General features: G+C 42.0%; 1 protein-coding gene across 1 annotated transcript; it reads left to right on the top strand.

Annotated features, from left to right (window-relative positions):
- The first annotated feature begins 1,775 nt into the window (after positions 1–1,775).
- On the top strand, positions 1,776–19,335 carry LOC309628390 (uncharacterized protein). Its single transcript, XM_082391420.1, has 3 exons — positions 1,776–3,322; positions 9,560–10,736; positions 10,860–19,335. Exons 2-3 carry the CDS (start codon positions 10,271–10,273, stop codon positions 10,937–10,939), a joined length of 546 nt encoding a protein of 181 aa, XP_082247546.1. The 5' UTR covers positions 1,776–3,322; positions 9,560–10,270; the 3' UTR covers positions 10,940–19,335.
- The last annotated feature ends 3,104 nt before the right edge of the window (positions 19,336–22,439 follow it).

Genomic DNA, 22,439 nt, shown 5'->3' with positions numbered 1-22,439 from the left:
CTCTGGTGTCTCATATGAAATACTGGCACTAAACCTGGGCTCATGGGCCAAGGAGTAGGGAGGAAAGCACCACAACAGGTGAGTAAAGGAATGGTTGGCAATATCTCTCAGTCATAACTCCTACCCTGATCTTACACCTCATATTGTCCTCCTTAGTGGGGGAATCTGGAGAAATTCTTTCAAAAATGCTATCACTGGGTACAGCCACTGTGGAAAACAGTATGGAGAGTCCTCAAAAAATTAAGACTAGAACTACCATATGATCCAGCTATCCCACTTCTGGGCATTCTTATCTGAAGAATACAAAAACACTAATTTGAAAAGATATATGCACCCCTACGTTCATTGCAGCATTATTTACAATAGCCAAGATATGGAAACAATCTAACAATGGATGAATGGATAAAGAAGATGTGGCATATATATATATATATATATAGATATATGTATATATCTATATATATGATATAGATATATTCATATATCTATATATATATATGCATATAATCTTGAAGGAATTAATTAGTAAGATGTCAATAGGAAGAGAAGAATAATATAAAACAATTCTAGCCCAAGGCTATAATATAAATAATTAAACTATAAAAATGCATAGAGGTAGGGGGCCAAGACAATTTAATGGAAGAAGAATTGTCTTTTCAACAAATAGTCTAAGACAACTGGAAATCCACAAGCAAAATATGAATTGGGACCCCTAACTTCCCATCATACACAAAAACTTAACTCAAAGAGGATCATAGACTTAAATGAAAGCTCTAAAATTATAAAACTCTTAGAAGAAAATTCAGCAGTAAATTTCTGTGACCTTGGGTTAGGCAATGATTTCTTAGATATGACACCAAAAGCACAAGCCGTCAAAGAGAAGACTGGTAAGTCAGACTAACCCAAAATGAAAAATATTTGAATTTCAAAGGACACCATCAAGAAAGTGAAAAGGCAACCCACAGACTGAAAGAAACTATTTACAAATCATATATCTGATAAGGGACTTAGATTATATAAAGAACTCTTACAACTCAATAATTAAAAGGCAAATGACCTAATTTAAAAATAGGCCAAGGATTTGAATAGACATTTCTCTAAAGAAGATAAATGAATGCCTAACGAGCATCTGAAAAGGTGCTCAACATCATTACATATTAGGGAAACGTAAATTGAAATCACAATGAGATATTACTTCACCTGTAAGATGGCTATAAGAAAAAAGACAGACAATAACAAGTGTTGGTGAAGACGTGGAGAAATTGGAACTCTCATAAATTACCAGTGGGAATATAAAATGGAGCAGCAGCGGCTTTGGGAAACAGGTGGGCAATTCCTCAAAATGTTACACACGTAGTTAGCGTCTGACCAAGCAATTCCAATCCTAGGTGTATACTCAAGAGAAATTAAAACATATATCCACACAAAGACTTGTACACTAATGTTCACAGCAGCATTATTCATAGTACTCAAAAACTGGAAACAATCCAAATGTCCTTCAACTGATAAATGGATAAATAAAATGTGGTATAGCCATACAATGGAACTTAATTTGGTCATAGAAAGGAATGAACTACTGACACATGATACATACTACATCAGAAATATTATGCTAGGGACTTCCCTGGTGGTGCAGTGGTTAAGAATCCGCCTGCCAATGCAGGGGACACAGGTTCAAGCCCTGGTCCAGGAAGATCCCATGTGCCACAGAGCAACTAACCCTGTGCGCCCCAACTACTGAGCCTGCGCTCTAGAGCCCGCGAGCCACAACTACTGAGCCCGCGAGCCGCAACTACTGAAGCCCGCGTGCCTAGAGCCCGTGCTCTGCAACAAGAGAAGCCACCGCAGTGAGAAGCCCGTGCACCACAACAAAGAGTAGCCCCTGCTCGTCGCAACTAGAGAAAGCCCGCATGCAGCACCGAAGACCCAACGCAGCCAAAAATAAAGAAAGAAAAATAAATAAATTTTTTTTTTTTTTTAATTATGCTAAGTGAAGGAAGCCACACACACACACACACACACACACACACACACACACACACACACAAAACACATATTGTATAATACCATGTACGTTGAATATTAAAAATAGGCAAATCTGTAGAGACAAAAAGTTGATTAGTGGTTGCCTGAGGCTGGGAGATAGGATGGGGAGAGTGGGGGTAAGATGCGAAATCACTGCTAATGGGTACAAAGTTTCATTTTGGGGTGATAAAAATGTTCTAAATTTGCATTAAGGTAATGGTTTCACAACTCTGTACATATACTAAAAACCACTGAATTGTACACTTTAAGTGGATAAACTTAATGGTACGTAATTATGTCTCAATAAAGCTGTTTAAAAATACCAAGGAGTGGGGCTTCCCTGGTGGTCCAGTGCTTAAGACTTTGCTTTCCAATGCAGGGGGTGCGGGTTCAATCCCTGGTCGGGGAGCTAAGATCCCACATGCCTCACAGCCAAAAGACATAAAAGCAGAAACAATATTGTAACAAATTCAGTAAAACACTTTAAAAATGGTCCACATAAAAAAATCTTAAAAAAAAAATACCAAGGAGTGACCATATAATTTATTAACAAACTAGGACACCTTTGAAAGTGCTAAAAATGTTAAACTAGACAGGACCCCAGGACAGCAGATGCAAACCCAGACTGTCCCAGGCAAATGGAAACGCAAGGTCAGTCTAAATTTTAATACCTGGCTGGAAATAGGATGTATGAAGAGGATAGAGAGAAGAAAAGGCTAGAAAAGTAGAACAAGATCAGACTGTGGAAAGCCTTGAATGTCATGTTAAGGGATATGGTCAGAAAAAAGAAAAAAGATAATTTTAGCAACTGTGCAAAGAATTAATTGTAGGAGTATAATAACCGGGCATAAAACTAATTGAGAAGATGTTTCCATAATCAAGATTGAGATGGTAAGCATCTAAATTAGGACATGGGCTGTAGGGATGACAATAAATGGACAGATTTGTGAAATGTTTTGGGTTAGAAAGTTTAAAAGCATTTCCTAGAGGGGAGTTCCAAAAGCAAAAAACAAAAAAATAATCTTCAGTAATGGCAGCATCCCTGAAATAAGTATAGAGCTCTCCAAAGTCATCACTGTAGAACAAACACATTGTGTTCTGTTTAGTCTCCTACAGACTCTGCACATGTGCTGGACCGGACCTGTGTAGCCCAGGGCGTGCACCCTGAATGCACTCACTGTTTATAAAGTTGTTTTCTGTTTAAAAACTGACCTGCACTGTTCATGTTTCTGCATAGGACGCTGTTTTCTCCTGCCAGAGAACTGGAGGAAAAGCAGGTAACCCGCGGTCCAACTGGGTAAGTTGGGTTGTTTTTGGTTTGTTTGTTTGTTTGTTTGTTGTTTGTTTTTGATTGACAGTGGTTTAAAACTCAGCTGTCTCAAGCAGTTTAAAAAATACACCGCATGGAAGTCGAAGTGAGAATGGGTTTCCATGGCTATGGTTCTAGGTAACTTTTTTAAAAACATCTATTTTTGTAAAATTAACCAGGTTCAAAAATTAAATAATTCCATGATAATGTAAACCAAGTTTTGTCATCCTTATACACTATCAATGACTTTACCTGAAATACATTGCAGCTGTGGGCTCATGGAAGTGGCTAAACAAACTTAAAGCATGCCTTAAATCAGACCACCTGAGTACTTATTAATTGAAAGCCAGAGGATATGAGTAAAAATTATTAACTACTCCCCTGGCAGATAGGGATCAGGGGCTAGAGAACTAGAAAGAAACAGACTTAGAAGAGAAATCAATGAACCAAATCATCTCCCTGCTTCCAACTTCAAGGCTATGGAATGAAATCTTTGCCCCAGGGGCTCATAAACCCCTTCGCTTAAATTAGAAAGTTTAGACTCTATTCCCAGCAAAAAAAAAAAAACACACACACAAAACTAGAGACTTAAAATAAGCAAGGCAAAAAACAAAATGACTATGATTTTAATCCCTTAATACAAACAAGGGGATGAGAAAGGCTGATGACACAGTGAACACTAAGCCCAGACTCCCCCAAGGTTATGGCCCTCTCTTTATAATCGGAGTTTCGGGTAGTGTGCGGCGTCCTGCATTAGATAAACAATAGAAGATTAATCATGTAAAATGTTCAAACGGTTTGTGTAAAATTTATGGATGTTTAGAAGGTCCCACAAAATAAATGTTCAGACAAACTGAGCTAAAGAGGCATTTCCCTGTTACCAGTTGAAAGTATAAGGAGAGTTTGTAGAAACGGGATGGTGGCCAGCTGTTTCACGTCTCCACTAAGAAAATAGGATGAATTTGTTTTCAAATACTAGGATGGGACAAAGGGAAGAATATTCCACCCATAATATTCTATCTAACACTGAAATGGTACATGAAAGACATTGCCTATTTCTATTAGGGAGTTTTAAAAGACAATTAATGTTAGCTTGCTGGACAGATCATATACTCCTGGGAAGGCAAGAGCATATAATGACATGAGAAGCACGAGGCTATGAATTCTGTCATGAGGAAGTAGAGCGATTCGCTTAAAAACGTGGCTGTCACTTGACACCAGGTTTTGGTGGTTGTTTTTTGGGGGGTTTGTTTTGGTTTTTGTTTTGCCGTGCTCTGTGGCACTCAGTATCTAGTTCCCCGACCAGGGAGTGAACCCAGGCCAGGGCAATGAAAGCCTGGAATCCTAACCACTAGGCCACCAGGAACTCCTTGACGCCAGTTTCTGATGTGGTTTTTCTGTTATCTGATTACTCTTAAACTAGCAACTAACCAACCTCACAATGAGGATAAAATGAAGAAGAGTCCTGTTCTTTCAAAATTAATTTTCAGTTAACTACTCCAATTAAAACTCTAACTGGATTTTTGTAGTAAAATAATCAATAAAACATCCGATACCAAAATGTATTTAGGAAAATAAACACGGACGAAACCCAGGAATATTCTGGTAAAATAGTGGCTGAGGAAGTCTAAACTGGAGTGTTACTGATGTAGGAATGGATATGTAAATCAAGAGGACAAAAGGGAAAACTGGAATCACGTACAACTATTTGTAAGAATGTAACATATGACCAAGTAAGCTCCTCACGCAAGGGAGTAAGGAAGGATTTTTTAAAACAGTGTCGGAATCAACAGATAACAAGTAAGGAAAAAGTCATTTAGAGCTGTACCTTACCCTACATAACAAAATAATCTTGAAATGAATTTATACATTCATTCAACAAACGACATGGAGGGTCCACTCTACACTGGGTGTGCAAAAACGAAAGACCCAGTTCCCGTCCTTAAGGTGTTCTCAGTGGGATGGGGAGCGGGGTAGGTAAACAGAAAATTACAAAACAACTTGAGGGGCAGAGGGAAGCTCAAATTGCCCATTCCACTGAGGATGAATGGATAGGTAGTAGAGGTTAGCCAGGCAATGGCAGAGCAGCAGTTAGGAGGACAGAGTACTCCAAACTTCCAAATCCTCTGTGACTGGGCACCAAGTGTGTGGCTTGCGGTGGGGGGGAGGGGGGTGGGGGGTGAGGTGGGGTTGGGGGTGAGGTGGGGTTGGGGGGGAGGGAGGGTAGATCACAGGAGCAGGAAGAGAGGGAGGGCACAGCAGGAGACTCCCAGGCAAGAGTCAGCAGACCGATGGCAATGTGAATGGTATCTTCAAACCTACAGGGCTACAGGGAAGGATCTGAAGATAAGGAAGTGGCATGATCAGATAGGTGGTTTAGAGAGCTCACTTCACAGCAGTGTGCCAGACGTTTTAAGCAGAGAACAAGAAGCTATCACTTGGATGGGGACCGGCAGTTTTCCCAGGAGGAAGGGAGGAGAGCCCGAATTAAAGCAGGGCAACAGGGAGGGAGGCGGAGGAAGACAAGAGTTATTTAGGGAGCAAACTTGATAGGCCCGAGTCACCACATCTCTAGCATTTTAATCTGAGCTAGATGCAGCTACTAAGGAAAGTTAGGTGGGAGGTAGGTTTGGGAGTGAAAGGTGATACATGCAGTTTTGGACACAGTGAGTTTGAAAAGCTTGTGGAACATCCGAGGGGAGAGGTCCATTTATAAACCTTGTTTTTGTGCATTTGAGTGTTTTTTTGTTTTGTTTTGTTTTGTTATTTTATTTATATATTTTTGGCCGCATTGGGTCTTTGTTGCTGTGCACGGGCTTTCTCTAGTTGCAGCGAGCAGGGGCCACTCTTCGTTGCAGTGCGTGGGTTTCTCATTGTGGTGGCTTCTCTTGTTGCAGAGCACGGGCTCTAGGCACGCAGGCTTCAGCAGTTGTGGCTCGCAGGCTCTAGAACACAGGCTCAGTAGCTGTGGCGCATGGGCTTTGTTGCTCCACGGCATGTGGGATCTTCCCAGACCGGGGCTCGAACCTATGTCCCCTGCATTGGCAGGCAGATTCTTAACCACTGAGCCACCAGGGTAGTCCCTGTGCATTTGAGTCATCAATAATATGAGTGGTAGGCATTTATACACTATATTCATTTAAACATAAATGTATGATGAATACCTACTACATTCTGAGCTCTGTTCTAGGCTCAGGAGATAGAGCAAAAACCAAAACAGATAAGGGCCCTCCTCCAACATGGCCCACATTCTAATGGTGTGAGTGGGACAAGGGTGGAGAGACATACAATTATCAATTATATATATATGTTAGTTATAATAATATCTGTGAAGAAAGATAAACTAAGAGACTAGAGAGTGACTCAGTACAGGTAGAGGGTCAGGACCGGTGAGGCAAGCAAGATGCCCAGGGTACCAAATGTAAGGAGGCACACATTCTCAGGTGCTGACCCTGAACTCGCCTCCTTAAGTTGTGTGCCCTGGGCACCTTGCTTGCCTTATCCTAGTCCTGACCCTGACTGGATACCTGCTATTTTCTATGGATAACAAGGGAAGCTTCATTTGAAAGGTGACATTTGAGTAGAGAACTAAATAAAGAAATAAGCCAGGTATCTGGAGAAAGAACATTCTAAGCAGAGAAAACCACATGTTCAAGGCCCTGAGGCAGGAGGACACATAGTGTATTTAAGAAAGGTCTCCTAGAAATCTCACGAAGGAGAATGTACAGAAGAGGTGAGAACCAAAGACAGAACCCTCACGAGAGCACAATAAGGGATGAGCAAAGGGGCGAAGAGCCTGCAAGGAAGACTAAGAAGGAGAGGCCAGAGAGGTAGGAGAAAAGCCAGGAGAGAGTTCTGTCATCGAAGCCAAGGAAGGTGCTTCTCAAAGAGGAAGCAGTCAATACCGTCAACCACTGCAGAGATCAGGTAAGACACAACACGAATCTTATATGGCTGGCATCTGGGAATGTGTCGTGCTTTGGGGGAAGACAGCTTATGACTTGGAGAACTTTCCTAAACTAAGTCCACACCCGAATGGAAATTTTAGTGCACACTTCTAAACAATCCTCTGTCTCGTATGGAAGGTCACTATAAGTACTTTCATTCTGGACAAACCCAAGCGATGCAGAAACTAAAAGTAACACTTCCATTTGAACACCTTCAACCCAGCTGTGGTAGTCTCATAGGAATTGATTCATAACGAAAGCCTCTGAATTCATGTCCCTGCTGGCCAAATCCTCTCCCATAAATAGGGTCAGTTGCTGAAGCTGCCTTTCCCTATGGGAATACACAGTCTCATTCTCTGATCTTCAACAGAGGCCCAGGTTGGTCCCATACAACACATTGGCCTTAGGAACATTCTGAGAATCCTTCACTCAACTGAATGTGGGTGCCCCCAGTTTCATCCCCCTGGGCTAGGTGAGTGGGCATCATTTGTGAACTGTGAGTGAGCATGAAGCCTCAGGTTCAACTTAAATCCAAATCTTTGCTAGATGGGGTAGCTTCCTTTTCACTGCATTCCAGTGCTTTGGGGAACTTGTGGCTTCACACTTTTATCACCAAAATTCACTTACCAACCAAAATAAAATGACAAATATCAGTGAGTATGTGGGGTTTCATGGTTTTAATCAGGATCAGAGAGGGAGACCATCACTGCCATGAAGTCCAACGAAAGGCTCATTATATAAAATCAAAAGGAAGCCAAGAGGGCTTCCCTGGTGGTGCAGTGGTTGAGAATCTGCCTGCCAATGCACGGGACATGGGTTCGAGCCCTGGTCTGGGAAGATCCCACATGCCGCGGAGCAACTGGGCCCGTGAGCCACAACTACTGAGCCTGCGCGTCTGAAGCCTGTGCTCCGCAACAAGAGAGGCCGCGATAGTGAGAGGCCCGCGCACCGCGATGAAGAGTGGCCCCCGCTTGCCGCAACTAGAGAAAGCCCTCGCACAGAAACGAAGACCCAACACAGCCAAAAATAAATAAATAAATAAATAAATTTATAAATAAATAAAAAAAAAGGAAGCCAAGAAAATATGCTCAAGCTCTCACACCTGCCTGTGGAATAATAATAATATCATGTTCCATTTTTCACTATTTGGAAGGAAAACCTATAAAATTTTCAAACTCCAAGCAAAGCTCTTTTGACTTTTGAACTTCTAAACAAATTTGTTTACTGAGCAACGCTTAAGCATGTAAAATCACTGACCCTCCCACCCACGTCCCCAGTTTTAATTCCTACATCTTTTTAGAATTTCTTAATTTCTATATCTTTTGATAACTTGAAACCAGCTTAGGCAGATTTTTCTTCAAAAAATATAAATTATAAGCTACACCTGCTGGCTGACACCTGATTCTGGCTCTTTCCTCCTCTAAAATGGCTGAGTGAAATAGAAATGAAGCAGGAATTCATAGTAAAGGGTCAATTCATGGACTTGGGGCTTTGATACTTGGATAAGAAACAGAAGATCCTTGCACTTGGCCACTTAGAAAGGCTCTTGGTGCTGGCCTAGGTAGTAATTAATTCACAGATCCAGGTGTTGTATGTACGCTGTCTATGTTCTTAGAGAGAGCATGTCAGAACAACTTGAGGGCAGAGAGTCTGCAGTCATGGCAGGTAAGAGACAGTTGGGATTATGAGCATTTCACAGAGTCAAACGTTTGATTTGAATTACACACCAAAGAGACATCTGTTTCTTTATATAAATGTATTAAGATGCCCAACATTTAAACACCTCAAGATTAAAATACTTCAACAATCTATTTTCTAATGTGTCAGCTTCATCCTACCTTCAAAACCACAAGACAATAATCTGCTTCCTGTATAATCTGTGCTGAAATGGAAAACCATCTGATTTTTTTTTTTTTACCAGTTATCTATTCAAATTTCTTCCTTTAATTGATTTGTATTACCGTGGCTAGAAGAGTCCGGCAGGGCCATGACTGCCATGTTTTAAACAAAAGCCAGGACAGGAAAAATAGGTCACATGTGTGGACAGTTGGTTGACCTCATTTCCGACTAACTTGGGGTGTGTTCTAATGTTCCCAAATGTGCCCCGAGACCCGATAAAAATGTAGTCCTCTATGTCGTCAGGATAATCAGAAAATCCATCTTGTGACATGTCAGCAAGCTCAAGGGCTCTGTAGGCAGAATCTTCCACTTTTCTAATATACTGCAAGCATGTGTGCACATTTCCAAAGCCTGATGTTGAACATACTCTAAATTACAGCTGTGGAAGCAGAACCACATGTGCGGCCCGAGCCACAGCGTCCTTCCGGCTCTGGAAACCCAAGTGGGTCACCCTTCACCGTGCTTCATGGCCCAAGAGGTCACGGCAAAGCAGCAGGAGACACAGAACAAGACATTCTCCCTCCGCCCCTCGCTGCACTTGAAGCACCCTGAGCCCTCTGAATTTGATGCTTAATGTGAAAAAAGAAAGGGAGGGGGCCTCTGAAAAGAGATCTTGCAAGACTTTTAAACAAACTTCCCTGGGCTGCTCTGTGCCCAACTCAGAAGACACCAGAAAGGTAAGAGGGGTTCTTACTGTAACTATGCCAAACATAGCAAACTCAATTCCAGCTATTACATTAAAAAAAAAAAATTGGGGCCGCTCGGGCAGGGCTGACCAGACCCATTAGCCGCTTCGGGTCTCTCCTGCACAATGCAACACGGGGGAATAGCAACAGTTAAAAAGAGCGGGGCTACCTTAAGTAAATGAAAAAGCGTATTTCCATATTTTTAAACAAAGGGGTCCTGCACCATCTGTCCCTGTCTGGGTGCCCCCTGCTCCACACTGAGAGGATTTGCAAGGGATTCAAGTGCACCTTCTAGATTAAATAGTCACTCGGCTGCTTAAGCCCGGTTGCCCAGACAATGGCCGCGCGGAGCACCCCTTCCTCCTTCCTTCCTGTCGAGTGTTCTGCCTGACTACACAAACTCAATGAGCGCGGCTCCCCCGCTGCAAGAAGTGGACTTGACCGGAGCTAAAACCAACAAAGGCAGATTCTGGTGGGAGCTGCGGAAGCGCCGGGCACTGAGTCAACAGGCGGGTTTCATTGAAATGCAAATGGCGCGGCCGCGGCCTCGGCGCGCCACCTCCCGCCCCTTAACTTCTCAACCCCCGCGCCGCGCCGGCCTGAATGGGCCCATTGACGCGCCCGCCGTCCCCGCCGCGCGCTGGCCCGGCGGCCCCGGGGCCTCTGCGGCCGCGGGAGCGGCCCGGCCACCGAAGCGCTCAGGCCTCGCGAGCTTTTGTCATCGCTTTCATTTCTGCACGTCGTCATCACGTCCTCCACACCATCGTCGCCCTCCGTCCCGGACCCAACAAGGTGTCCGCAGCCTGGCACGCAGGTTCGCCCGATTACCGACCAAGGAACAGAAAAATTCACGCCGCTGCTGCGTTTCAAGTAAAAGACAAAAGTTCCAAAGTTCCACAGGGGTGGTTACCTTCCCCCCCCCCCACCTCCGCAAGGATTTACTCACTTAACCTTAAGTATGTACTCACTTAAATCCTGTTCTCTTTTATCTAGAAAGAACCAGACGTAAATTTTTTCGGGTGCTAGATATTTTTTTGACTTTGAAGGAGGGAGTTCTCACCGATGCTCCCTAAGTGCTGAAATAAAAAAAAAACAAATCGCATTTGGCATTTGATTACTGCCCGCCCCTCTCTCCCCACGCGCCCCTCCCCCTTGTTTTACTTTGACTAGATAATATTATCAACTTGCTGTTTATTTTGTGCTTTCCCCAAGGTTGAAAGTTAACGCACGCTCTGGGTGTTGAGTTTTTTTCTTCACAGAAATAAAAGGCTAATTCAATTTTTAAAGCAAACTGAGTTACTAGCAATAATCTTAAAATAAAGCTAAACGGTATTTAAAGAGCACGTGAAAACATAAGATGACCTACCGGCTACATATTTGGCTGCTATTTCAGACTGCTAGTGTAAGAGAGAAGAACAAACCTGACTCCATATTGGACCTATTCCTTTAGCTCCAGCATTGTGCTCTGTTGCCTGTGCTTAGTCATGCAAGCTATGCGTCTTGGTGAAACAGTGTTGCCTATAGCCTGAAATATACACGATAGCCCACCCTCAAGGCTCTGACCTTTAAAGACATAACACTTTTCCCTTCATATAAAGGTACCCTTCATGTAAAGATACAAAGTTGCAGAACGGAAAACAGTTGTGCTGGGTTAATAGGAGCATTGTGAGCACACCTACAGGGACGGCTGCAGGAACAAAGGAGTTGGCACCAAGACGTGGGTAACAACCAGCCACGCCCCCTCCCTTTTTAGTGTAAAAGAAGCCTGACTTCTAACTGGTTAAGATGGTTCTTTGGGCCATTTTCTCGGTCCGCTGGCTTTCCAGATAAAGTCACTATTCCTTGCCCCGACACCTGGTTTCTTGATTTATCGGCCTGTCGTGTGGCAAGCAGTTCACGCTTGGACTTGGTAACGTTAGGAAGTAAGGACTGATATAACGATAACAAATATAATGGAGTAAATATTTATTTTTAGATCCCTCAATTTTGTGAGTTTATCAGAGTGTAATCATATTTGAACATATAATAGATGTGTAATTCACTTAAATACGCATGATTTTTCTAAAAAAAAACTAAAGGAATATTTACACTCTACCATCTTTGATTTTGCATGAGAATTTTTAAATTATTAAAGTCGACTTTAAAAAGAAAAAAATTTCATAGTTGACAAAGTTAGAATTTTTTTTAAGAAGGGAGTTTTATTTTTTTATTTATAAATTTGTTTATTTATTTATTTATGGCTGCATTGGGTCTTCGTTGCTGCGCGCTTGCTCTTCTCTAGCTGTGGCGAGCGGGGACTACTCTTCGTCGTGGTGCTCAGGCTTCTCATTGTGGTGGCTTCTCTTGTTGCGGAGCACGGGCTTCAGTAGTTGTGGCACATGGGCTCAGTAGTTGTGGCTCCTGGGGTCTAGAGCGCAGGCTCAGTTGTTGTGGCTCGTGGTCTTAGTTGCTCCACAGCATGTGGGATCTTCCCGGACCAGGGCTCGAACCCTTGTCCCCTGCATTGACAGGTGGATTCTTAACCACTGCACCATCAGGAAAGCCCAAAAGTTAGAATTTTTGATGCTCCTAAAGGAACAGTTTTCTTCTGTCCGTTGCTTTTTTGTTGTTGTTGTTGTTGTTTTTGGTAGTGCCTCCTTACCCATCTACCCAACACACACATACATACACACAGACACAAACACGCTTTTTGGCCTATAAGAGATCAACAGTACACCTAAAACTAACACAACATTGTTAATCACCTATGCTCCAATATAGAATAAAAATTTTAAAAAAAGAGATCAATAATTGTTGGATTGGATTAAACTGAGTTGAGTAGGTTTAAATTGAGTTGAGCTGGACCTACAAGACATTCAGACTTACACTAATGGCAGTCGTGTGATGGCATTTTTTCTGTAGTGTGCCTCTGATAGCTGTTTGCCCAGTGTCCATTTTTCCTTAGTATAGAAACAGCACCTGATTTTCAACCAGAGGACTACCCTCTCCCATTCACTGTCCAAGTGATGCACATCCATGGCTCCAGGGCCACAGCTAGTCCATAGGATGCCTTTGTGCAAATTCAAGTAATACACCCCTCCCCCCAGGCAGATGAAGCCCATGTGCAGCACCAAAACACCAGGCTTGCCCAGCAGATAGCCGGGGCTGCACCGCCTGGTCAGCTGGAGGCTTTGTACAGTTCATGGTTATCCTCAGTCCTTCCTATCCGCAGCAGTACACTCACTCACGCTGGCAAATCAGCCTATTCAACTTCTCAGGCCAGAGTGAAGAGTTTCAGAAACAGGCATGTGAACCGCCTTGAGCTCGTGAAAGTTAGCCAGAGAAGTTTAGCTGGTATTATTAGAAATGAGGCATTCTTACTTTCTAGTGGAGTGATTAAATGGTGGCACTTGACTATCACCATCATCAATGAGGAAGAGTCAGCCAAAGGTGCATGAGACAGAATCAGAGTGAGAGCTTGTTAATTGTATCATTTGAGCACCCAGATTCAGCCATGTCTGAATCAATCACCTTTTCAGTTATGTATAAGAGCCAATAAATTCTTTCTTTCGAATCAGCCAGTTTAACGATTCTCTGTCCTTTGCAATCCAAAAGAATCTTAACCAGAACGATTGCCACAGTGGGAAGAGGTTAATCTCACAACTGATGATATTTATGTAACTGAATTTATCTGAGGTTTCGATATCAGTGCAGTTTCATAACCCTTTCAGTAACAGGTAAATCAGTATAAATCAACCTTATAAACAACCATTGTACTTCCCCCTGTCTTTTCTTCTTCAGTATATAATGCATTAAAATAAAATACATGAATGAATTTTTATTTTCTTTGGGGATTTGAAAACTTTTCTCTTAGCAGTGCCCATTGTTTAATACAGTTAGAGAACTAAATGGGGGTTTAGGTGGGAAGGTTGGAAACTACCCAAGGGGCTAATCCTCTTAACACGTTTAATTTTGATTATAAGTAGAAGATATATGACACATTGAAATTAATTTTTAAAAATCTTTTCACCCTTATTGAGAAGTTTAATAAGTTTGCTAACTACATTAATAAATAAAAGAGATCACATAAATTATGAGAACTTAGAAAACAATAATCACTGGATAACAAACAGTAAGACTTCACTAAGAAAAAGTTATACCAAATCAAATGGATTTCTCATTTGATAACCAATTCAGCAATTTGTTCTTTGTTCCCAGAAATATTCAGGTAGATGATAGAAGATGAATCATGTGTCAGGGGACAATAGAAAGGATTCTGCCTTGCAGTGAAAAATTAGACTGGTTTTGAGGTTCCTTTTAATTTTCATATCCTGATTTTATGATTCTAACTTTCTAGATGTAGCAAATAGGAACTTGCCCCCAAAATAATTACCATCTTATCATCAATTTAAGATGTCCCCCTTCCACTTATCATTCATTCATGATTATCATTACATTACTTTGAATTATATTTATTTGAACCTTAAAAAATTAAATCTTGTTTTCAAAGAAGTATCAATATAACCACGTGAATTATTTCCAGTTTTGCCCAAAGCTAAGTTCCTGTTGCTGTTTTTATTTTAAAATCTAAGAACAGAGGATTTATATATGAATGAAAATTAAAAGAAACTGCAATTCATTTTTTTCTAGTTCCCATTCTTTGTTATTCTTGGTTGTACCATTGTCATACCTTAGAAGATTGGGGAAAAATGCCATGAGTTCTTTGTTTTGTAAATATTGACTTCTTTTCCTTCCTTGCTGTAATGTTTGATATATCTGCTTTCTATTTTATATCTTAATTCTAGTGCCTTGTTGATAGCTCCACTCTTCCTTTAAGATTCCTAATATTTAAGAAGAAATGACTCACAGCTAATTCAGCCACCTTGACTCTCACCTGACCTGCCTATACTATCTGCTGAATTTAATCAAATGGAGTAAAGGGTCAGAGGTTTGACAGCTCCTTTAACAGTATGAACAATAAGTTGAGCACCTAAGCGTTTATATAACATCCTTGTAGCTTGACCTCTTGTACTATAGAGACCAGAAGCTGAACTCCACGTTTCCCAGACTCCCTTGCAGCTCAGGGGTCCTCATGAGATCTAGCTTCTGCCAAGCAGACGTGACCACTCAGAACTCAAGGGTGGAAGTGAACAATGTGAGCAGTGGACATGAAGGGGGAGATCAGATCTGGAAAGCAGAAACATCCAATTCTTCCAGGGCAGCTATGGTAGAGTTTCTGGAGTACAGTTCCTATGGTTACAGGTTCCAAACGACAGAAGGTAATACCAGGAGTGTTTTCTTCAAAACATGTCTATGTAGGACTTAACGCAAAGCTGCTGTGTTCCTCTCTATGTAGCAATCATCCAAGCCTGGTTCTCTGGCCCTCCTGAAGCTTCTTTAAACTACCTAGTGTCTTCTTAAACTGATTAGTGTGAATTCTGATGGATAAATTAATTGGTAACAGAGGGGGCTTTTCAGGTGAGGGGAGTAGAAATCTGAGATTGGTTGTCTGACTTGGTTGGATTTGAAGGCACTGAGGATCTGATTATGATAGAGGATGGGGCTCAGCAGTGGAAGTTGCCTAAGCATTTACATGTAGTCACCGGATGCACTAGAATGCTGCTAAAAGAGAACAGAATGGAGGGACATAAGAAATATAAAGTCCCGGACTTCCCTGGTGGTCCAGTGGTTAAGACTCCATGCTTCCACTGCAGGGGGCACGGGTTCGATCCTTAGGGGAACTAAGATTCCACATGCCACACTGCGTGGCCAAAAAAAAAAGAAAAAAATATAAAGTCTATGTGGTGGATTGACTAATTCTAATTGTACTGGAGTGCTTAAAGAAAGAAAAAGGTAACATCAAGGTTTTAAGTTCTTGGCTGCAGGCATGGTCAGAGACCAAGAAGTTACTGTAATGGCCCTGAAGACATTTGATCTCTTGACAGCCACATTTTTTTGTGCAACATAACCAAAAATGAGAGGTAGAGTCTGATCTTAAGTGTCTCTGAATTATGACATAAGTGAATTTACATTCATATTAGTTCCCTGATGTGAAATTTTGGATTGCTTGGTACCCTGCCACCTCCACCCACAACTGGAAAGGGGATATTTGGGAGGATTTAACTACAATGAGTACCTGAATTGCCAGGTCCCACTGAGCTACCCTAGCATCAGGCTGGGCTCTCCTATATGTTGAAGTTGTGACTATCTTTCTTTAAGAGTCTGTAATAATCTCACCTCAGGTAAATAACTTGCAGTAGATGCCAATTCTCCTTATCCTCCTCCCTTTCCACCATTCATTGCCTCCAGGCAAGTAACTACAGTCATATTCCAGCATTCCTGAGTTTATGAAGCTTAAGAAAAAAAGACAAACATGATTGTAACAGTTTCCTAATTTAGATCGTCAAGAACATAGATAATATATGGGGGAACGGCATCTAAAGTTTCTAGATCAGAGAGGGAGGAAAACAATTATAGGTCAGTTTGAATTAATCAACATGGCTGCACTTACCAGTGATTCTGGCTTAACGAGATGGTGGTCTTGTTTGTTCACTTGCTTTTCTGAAACCTGGACTCAGAGGTGGTGTACATGAAATGAGGTTGAGATGCCAGAAATGTCTTGATACAGTGTTCAGGAAATAACCTAAAGATTTAAGGAAATAGGTAGGTTGAGATGAATTTTCATGTGCAATATGCTTGCCCACTCCCTAACTATACCCACCAAGAGGGCCCAGAGAATACTCAGTGAACCTTGACATTAAGCAGTGCATTGGCAAGGGACAATTGTCAACAGTTTTTTAAAGTGCAGTGGTAGTTGTTCTCTACAGGTCAGAAATGAAGGTGGGAGAAAACCCTATTGAAAATGGCTTTCTTGTTTAAATGAGAATGATTAAATCCTGGGATGGCAGAGACCAAGTAGCAACATTTAACTGCCAGCGGTGAGGTGGATGTGGTTCCCAAAACAGGCATCAGAATCAAAGTAAGAATCAGAATTGTTTGAACAGTAGGAATCTTTGAAGGTACCTAATTGAACACTGAGTTTTTAAGATCACAATAGATTGTCCACTTGCTGTTTCCCCCCAAATAGAGGTAACAGTTACTCCAGGCAACTGGATGAATCCCCTACATTGGAATTCTGAGCAGGGCTATCCTAGAAAAGGAAAGGATAATTGGAAGTTCTGGAACCTCTCCCTCACTTTCCAAAGTGTAAACCAAAATGAATACTGTTACCACTTAGAGGATCATAGAGAATAGTACCATCATTAAAGAAATGAAATACAAGGTATAGTTATTCCCATGATAACCTCCTTTAACTTATTCGTTTGACTTAATCTCTGGAAAATATATTTGTTTTTGAGAATAACAGTAGACTACTAAGCTTTCTCAGTTGATGACTCCATAACAGGTATGTTTCATGTGTGAACTCATCACGGGAGCAAATCAACATCTGGAATGTACCTACTTATCCTGAAAAAGCTCCCCTCACCCTTTATGTCTACAGAAAGTTTGCTTTCACGTGGAAGGTTTAGCATTATACTTTCACCAACTTCCTTCAAGGCTATGTCAACTCCCTGGTCCCATGACATAATTTAGTCTGCTGAGACCTTGATCATCACCAGCCCACAGGACATCTCTCTGGACTTCTACATTGATGATAATGTGCTAATAGGACTAATGAATTGGAAGTGACAGGTACTCTAGATGTCTTGGAAAGATGTGGACGTGCCATAGGGTGGGAGCTAAAACCCAAGTACATTCAGAGATCTATTCTTTATGAGGTTTCTGGGGTTTCAGTGGTCCAAGAAAGTCAGTATCTTCATTCCAAAGTAAGAAATAATTCGCTAAACATTTTGTTCCCTACCACAGTGCTTGGTAGGTCTCTCGGGATTCAGGTGCTCCATTCTAGCCCATTAACAAAATAGCCCCTACAGCTTGTAGTGAAAGTCCAGAGAAACAGAAGATTTGGCAGCTCTTCCAGGCTAAATGGCGATAAATCCTATTATCTCTTATGACCTCGTGGATCAGGACGGTATATGGAGACTGTGGCTATAGGATAATTATAATTAAAAACAAAAAGCTCCAAGGATTTTGGAGCAAAGTCTTTTCAGCAAATAGATATTTTCCTTTTGAGACAAACAGATGCTTCACACTCCCAAGGTATTACTCCCGTCTCCCATTTATCCTTTCACCAACATACATCTAGGACCTCATTGGCAACTCCCCATAACCAGGTGACTGAGGATAAAATATTCAACCTTGTTTAGAGAAGGTTCTATAAGTATGCTCACTCAAGCTGTAAGTGTTCTACTTCAGTCTCACCCAAGACTGACTCAAAAATACAGAGGATGGAAAATGCTTACAAGTGGGTAGAACTTTGGGCAGTACATCCTATTGTGCACTTTGACTCTTAGGAGAAATAAGTGGAGGTAGAAATCTCTTCAAATGATGGGCACAGCTAATAGTTTGGTCAGATGTATGGGAAAAACAAGTTTGGAAGATTGGTAACAAGGGGACTTGGGAAAGAGTCAGATAGATAGGCCATTTGGAATATATACCAAGAGAATGGAGATAATTGTGTTCAATGTCAATATTCACAATGGATTCTTCTACAAAGGAAGCATTCAATAATCAGGTCATTAAGATGACCTATTTTGTAGATATTTGTCAGCTCTCTTCACTCAGCCATGCTTAGTTGGCTTATGAAATAAGAGATTGTATGTATGGGGTTATGTACGGTTTTTCCTCCACCAAGCCTAAACTATCTCCTGCTATTACTAAGTTTCCAATCTCCAACCAACAGAAACCAACGCTGAGCCCCTAATAGGACCACCTTAACATAAGGAACTAGCCAGCCACCTGGCAAGGCCAGTTACACTGAATCCCTTACATCATGAAGTGCATAGTTATTGTAGTCACAGATGTTTATTTTGGATATGGATTTGGCCACCCTGCCTGCAGTTGCTTTTTTGTGTGATCATTTGCATCTGTTAAGTGAATGCTTTATTCACCAGCATGGTATCCCACATACATCATTGCTTCTGACCAAGGAGGTAAATTTATTGAAAACCAAAAAAAAAGTAAGACAATGGTCACATGCCAATAGGATTCACTGTTCTCACTATCTACTCCACCCCCAAATAGTTGGCCAGATAAAAATAATTGTGGGGCTTCCCAGGTGGCGCAGTAGTTAAGAATCCACCTGCCAACGCAGGGGACACTGGTACGAGCCCTGGTCCGGGAAGATCCCACATGCCGCAGAGCAACGAAACCCGTCCGCCACAACTACTGAGCCCACATGCCACAACTACTGAAGCCCACACGCCTAGAGCCCGTGCTCTGCAACAAGATAAGCCACTGCAATAAGAAGCCCGCACACCGCAACAAAGAGTAGCCCCCGCTCACCGCAACTAGAGAAAGCCCTAGCACAGAAACGAAGACCCAACATAGCAATCAATCAATAAATAAATCTTTTAAAAATAATAATAATATAGGGATAGACTATGGCAGATATTGTAAATTGTCTCACCCAACTTAAACCCATTCAAACCCTTTTCTAGGATGGAAGGCTAAATACTAAATTTACAAAATTTACAGGACTCTCTTTAACTACAGTTTCTCCAAGCAGTCACCCCAACCTGAGATTTGGATGTAGAAGTAAGCAGTGTGAGGTGGTGGCCATACACACAGATATCAGATCTTCTGGCAAGGACAGTGACAGATGTGGTTCTTCTAGGCAGCAGCTAGCATCTACTCCTGCTTCAAGTTTCCCCGAGAAGCTGACTCTGAAATGGAGGTTAGCATGTAGAGAGTTACTAGGGAGTGCTCTCAGGATCAACATCTGTGGAGGGAAGAAAGGAAGCAGGACTAGGCAGAGGACAAAGTAGGGCTTCCATTCAGTGTCATCTAAGGCCTCAGCCGAGTCTACGGGGAAGCTTTGAAACTAGGATGGTTCTTCAGAATTGTCTTGAGTTCATGCAAGGGAACCAGGCATCTTCAGTCAGGGCAAGGGCTCTCTTCAGCCAAGGGCAATTCCCACCACAGCTTCCTCCCACATTACAGGGTCTTCTGGAGCATGTGGTCCAAATGGCAAGGCCACTTGTTCTGCAGCCTGGACCTACTGCAGATCCCACTCAAAGCTGGAGGTATTTGGGGTCACCTAATATACCGACAGGAGCAGCGTTGCCAGATGTGAAATATGAGCCCTCCAAACCCAATCGGGACTACTTGGTATTAGGCTTCCTTCTTTGTGATGGGAGCTGTGAGATGCAATAATTTGTCCTTTGTTTTGAAGTTGGTACACCTATTAAGCTGTTTCAGCACGCACCAGACCACTGGACTCCTAAAAATGTCACTGACAAGGCCGGGCCCTGAATCATTGTAGTGTTTATCTTCCATCTTTTGGAGGAAATTTTTCTTACCAAGATTTTTCAACAAATTTGCCACTTATTGACCATCAAGTCCAATTAGCTGATGTCAGCAGTAGAGTGAATTAGTGTGATGTTCTGGAGGCTGTCTAGATGGTTCAAGCCTCTTTGACTTGTATTATACAGAGGGTGAGAAGTTAACATAGCCTTAGGGCACCACTGTACTACTACTGTTCATTCAAAGTGTGAACTGTTTCTAATTCTTCTTTCTGATAAGGAAGGAAAAGAACACATTTACCAAATCAATGGCCACATACCATGTATTTGAGGGAGTGTTAATTTGCTCTAGCAAAGATACCACATCTGACACAGCAGCTGCAGTTTGGGCTACTACATGGTTTGGTTTGTGGTCATCAACTGTTATCCTGCAGGATCCATCTGGTTATCGTAAGGGCCAGACTGGTGAAATGAATGGAGATAAAATGAAGACCACCCACCTGCATCCATTACGTTCTCAGGGTCAAATGAATTTCTGCCATTTTTCCTGGGATGCTATATTGTGGCTGAGGTGGAAGAGGTGGTAATTTCAGAGCCTTCCACTTGTCCTTCTGCACTATAATAGATTTTACCCCATAGACCAAGGAACTACCAAGCATGTCCATGCAAATTACACATTTGGGGACCAGTAAAATGATCATTAGTTGCTCCATGGAACCACTGGACTCATTGCAGGTCAGATTTGAGCCAGCACATATATTACCTGACTACTATGTGCCCCTATTCGCACAGGAGAGTCATGATGACTTCAGATCCCTAGGTATCAAGGTCAATGTGGATCCTGTATAAAACAGCCCTTGGGAGGTTTGGGCATTCCCTTGCCTCAGTGTACGGTTTCCTAAGTAGTACGTGACTATTGGGGAAGAACGGGGAGGAATCACTCTACGTAGTCTTGCCATCTTGTTGCAGGGTGCTTCTTCCTGGGGACCTGTCCTCTCATACAGTCAGTGGGTTAGAGGTCAAAAAACTGGCTCAGGTCTGGGAACTGGCAAAGGGATTGTAATTTTTATTGGAGTGGTTCCCCTCAGCCTCATGATTATTCACCTTTAATTTCTTTTCTGTAAATTAAGCATATCTTTGTTGACTTTCCATTGATATTGCCCCTGGAATGCCCTGTTGTGTTACCCATCTCCATTGCTCTTTGTGGGTGCAGACCCTTGGACGCCACCCTGATCTTGCCACTCTTCTATACTTGCAACCACCTTGCTTTTGATTTGTTCAGCATCACCACTTAAACTCTCTTATTTTAGATCCTGTCATCTTCGTTGCTCTCAGAGAATCCAGTTCTGTGAAGCCATCTCCTCTCATTATGCCTCCCGTTTAAAGAGAGACATCACTAAGTTTCCCAGTGATGCCACTGCCCACTTACCAGTGTATACTGAATTGCTTTGGTAATGTAATGTCCTACAAGCTCTCCCATGGAGATAGTTGTGATGTTCAGTTTTATGTGTCAACTTGGCTAGGCTACAGTCCCCATTTATTCAGTCAGACACTAATCTTAGGTGTTGCGTGATCATTGAATGGGAGAAGGGAGCCACAGGTTAGAACATGGCCAGGAGGCTACTACTCTGGAATTAAACAGCATCCTCATGTTTGGAAGTATTGGAAGAAGGGTCAAGCTATTGATACATGGTGATTGACCAATTGGGATACTGCAACGGGCCATCCAGACACATCATTGTTCTTGGGCTGGCAATGTGAATAAGGGTCTCTGCCTCCAGGCAGGAACAGTCAGGGGGGGAGTTTGGGTCAAAGCAGAAAAAAAAGATAATAAAACTAGCTGGAAAATCTGGGTGGACTAAAAAATCCACTAACCAGCAGATAACCTGTTTAGCTCAACTGGGGGTGAAGGTCTATCCCATATATTAATAACCATTAGTCTACATCACACATAACTAGAAATTGGGGTTTGTATACTACCAATATAGTCTCAGAACCCCAAACCGTAAAATTAACATACAAATTGCCCCCAAGCCTTTAAATCCCTGGAATCTCTGGCAGGGGACATATAAACTCTTTGGAGAAATACACCCTCAACTCAAGATGCACAAATTCACATAGATAGATAGAGCCCTACTGAAAATGATTTCACACAATTCACAATCACAAAATATTTAAGGAATCTATCACCTTTGGGAGTCAGCAAACACAACAAACAACAGAATTAAACAGC

Source organism: Balaenoptera borealis (assembly GCF_965194805.1).
Source record: "Balaenoptera borealis genome assembly, chromosome: 4".
Lineage (NCBI taxonomy): Eukaryota > Metazoa > Chordata > Mammalia > Artiodactyla > Balaenopteridae > Balaenoptera > Balaenoptera borealis.
Note: the sequence above shows the minus strand (reverse complement) of the source record. Positions and strands in the feature narration are given on the sequence as shown.

What these genes read in the sequence shown, in the direction of transcription:
- LOC309628390 (XM_082391420.1), top strand. Translation starts at nt 10,271, where the DNA reads ATGAGCGCGGCTCCCCCGCTGCAAGAAGTGGACTTGACCGGAGCTAAA. An exon ending in ACGCCGCTGCTGCGTTTCAA is followed by an intron (nt 10,737 to 10,859) that starts GTAAAAGACAAA and finishes TCTTTTATCTAG; the next exon opens with AAAGAACCAGACGTAAATTT.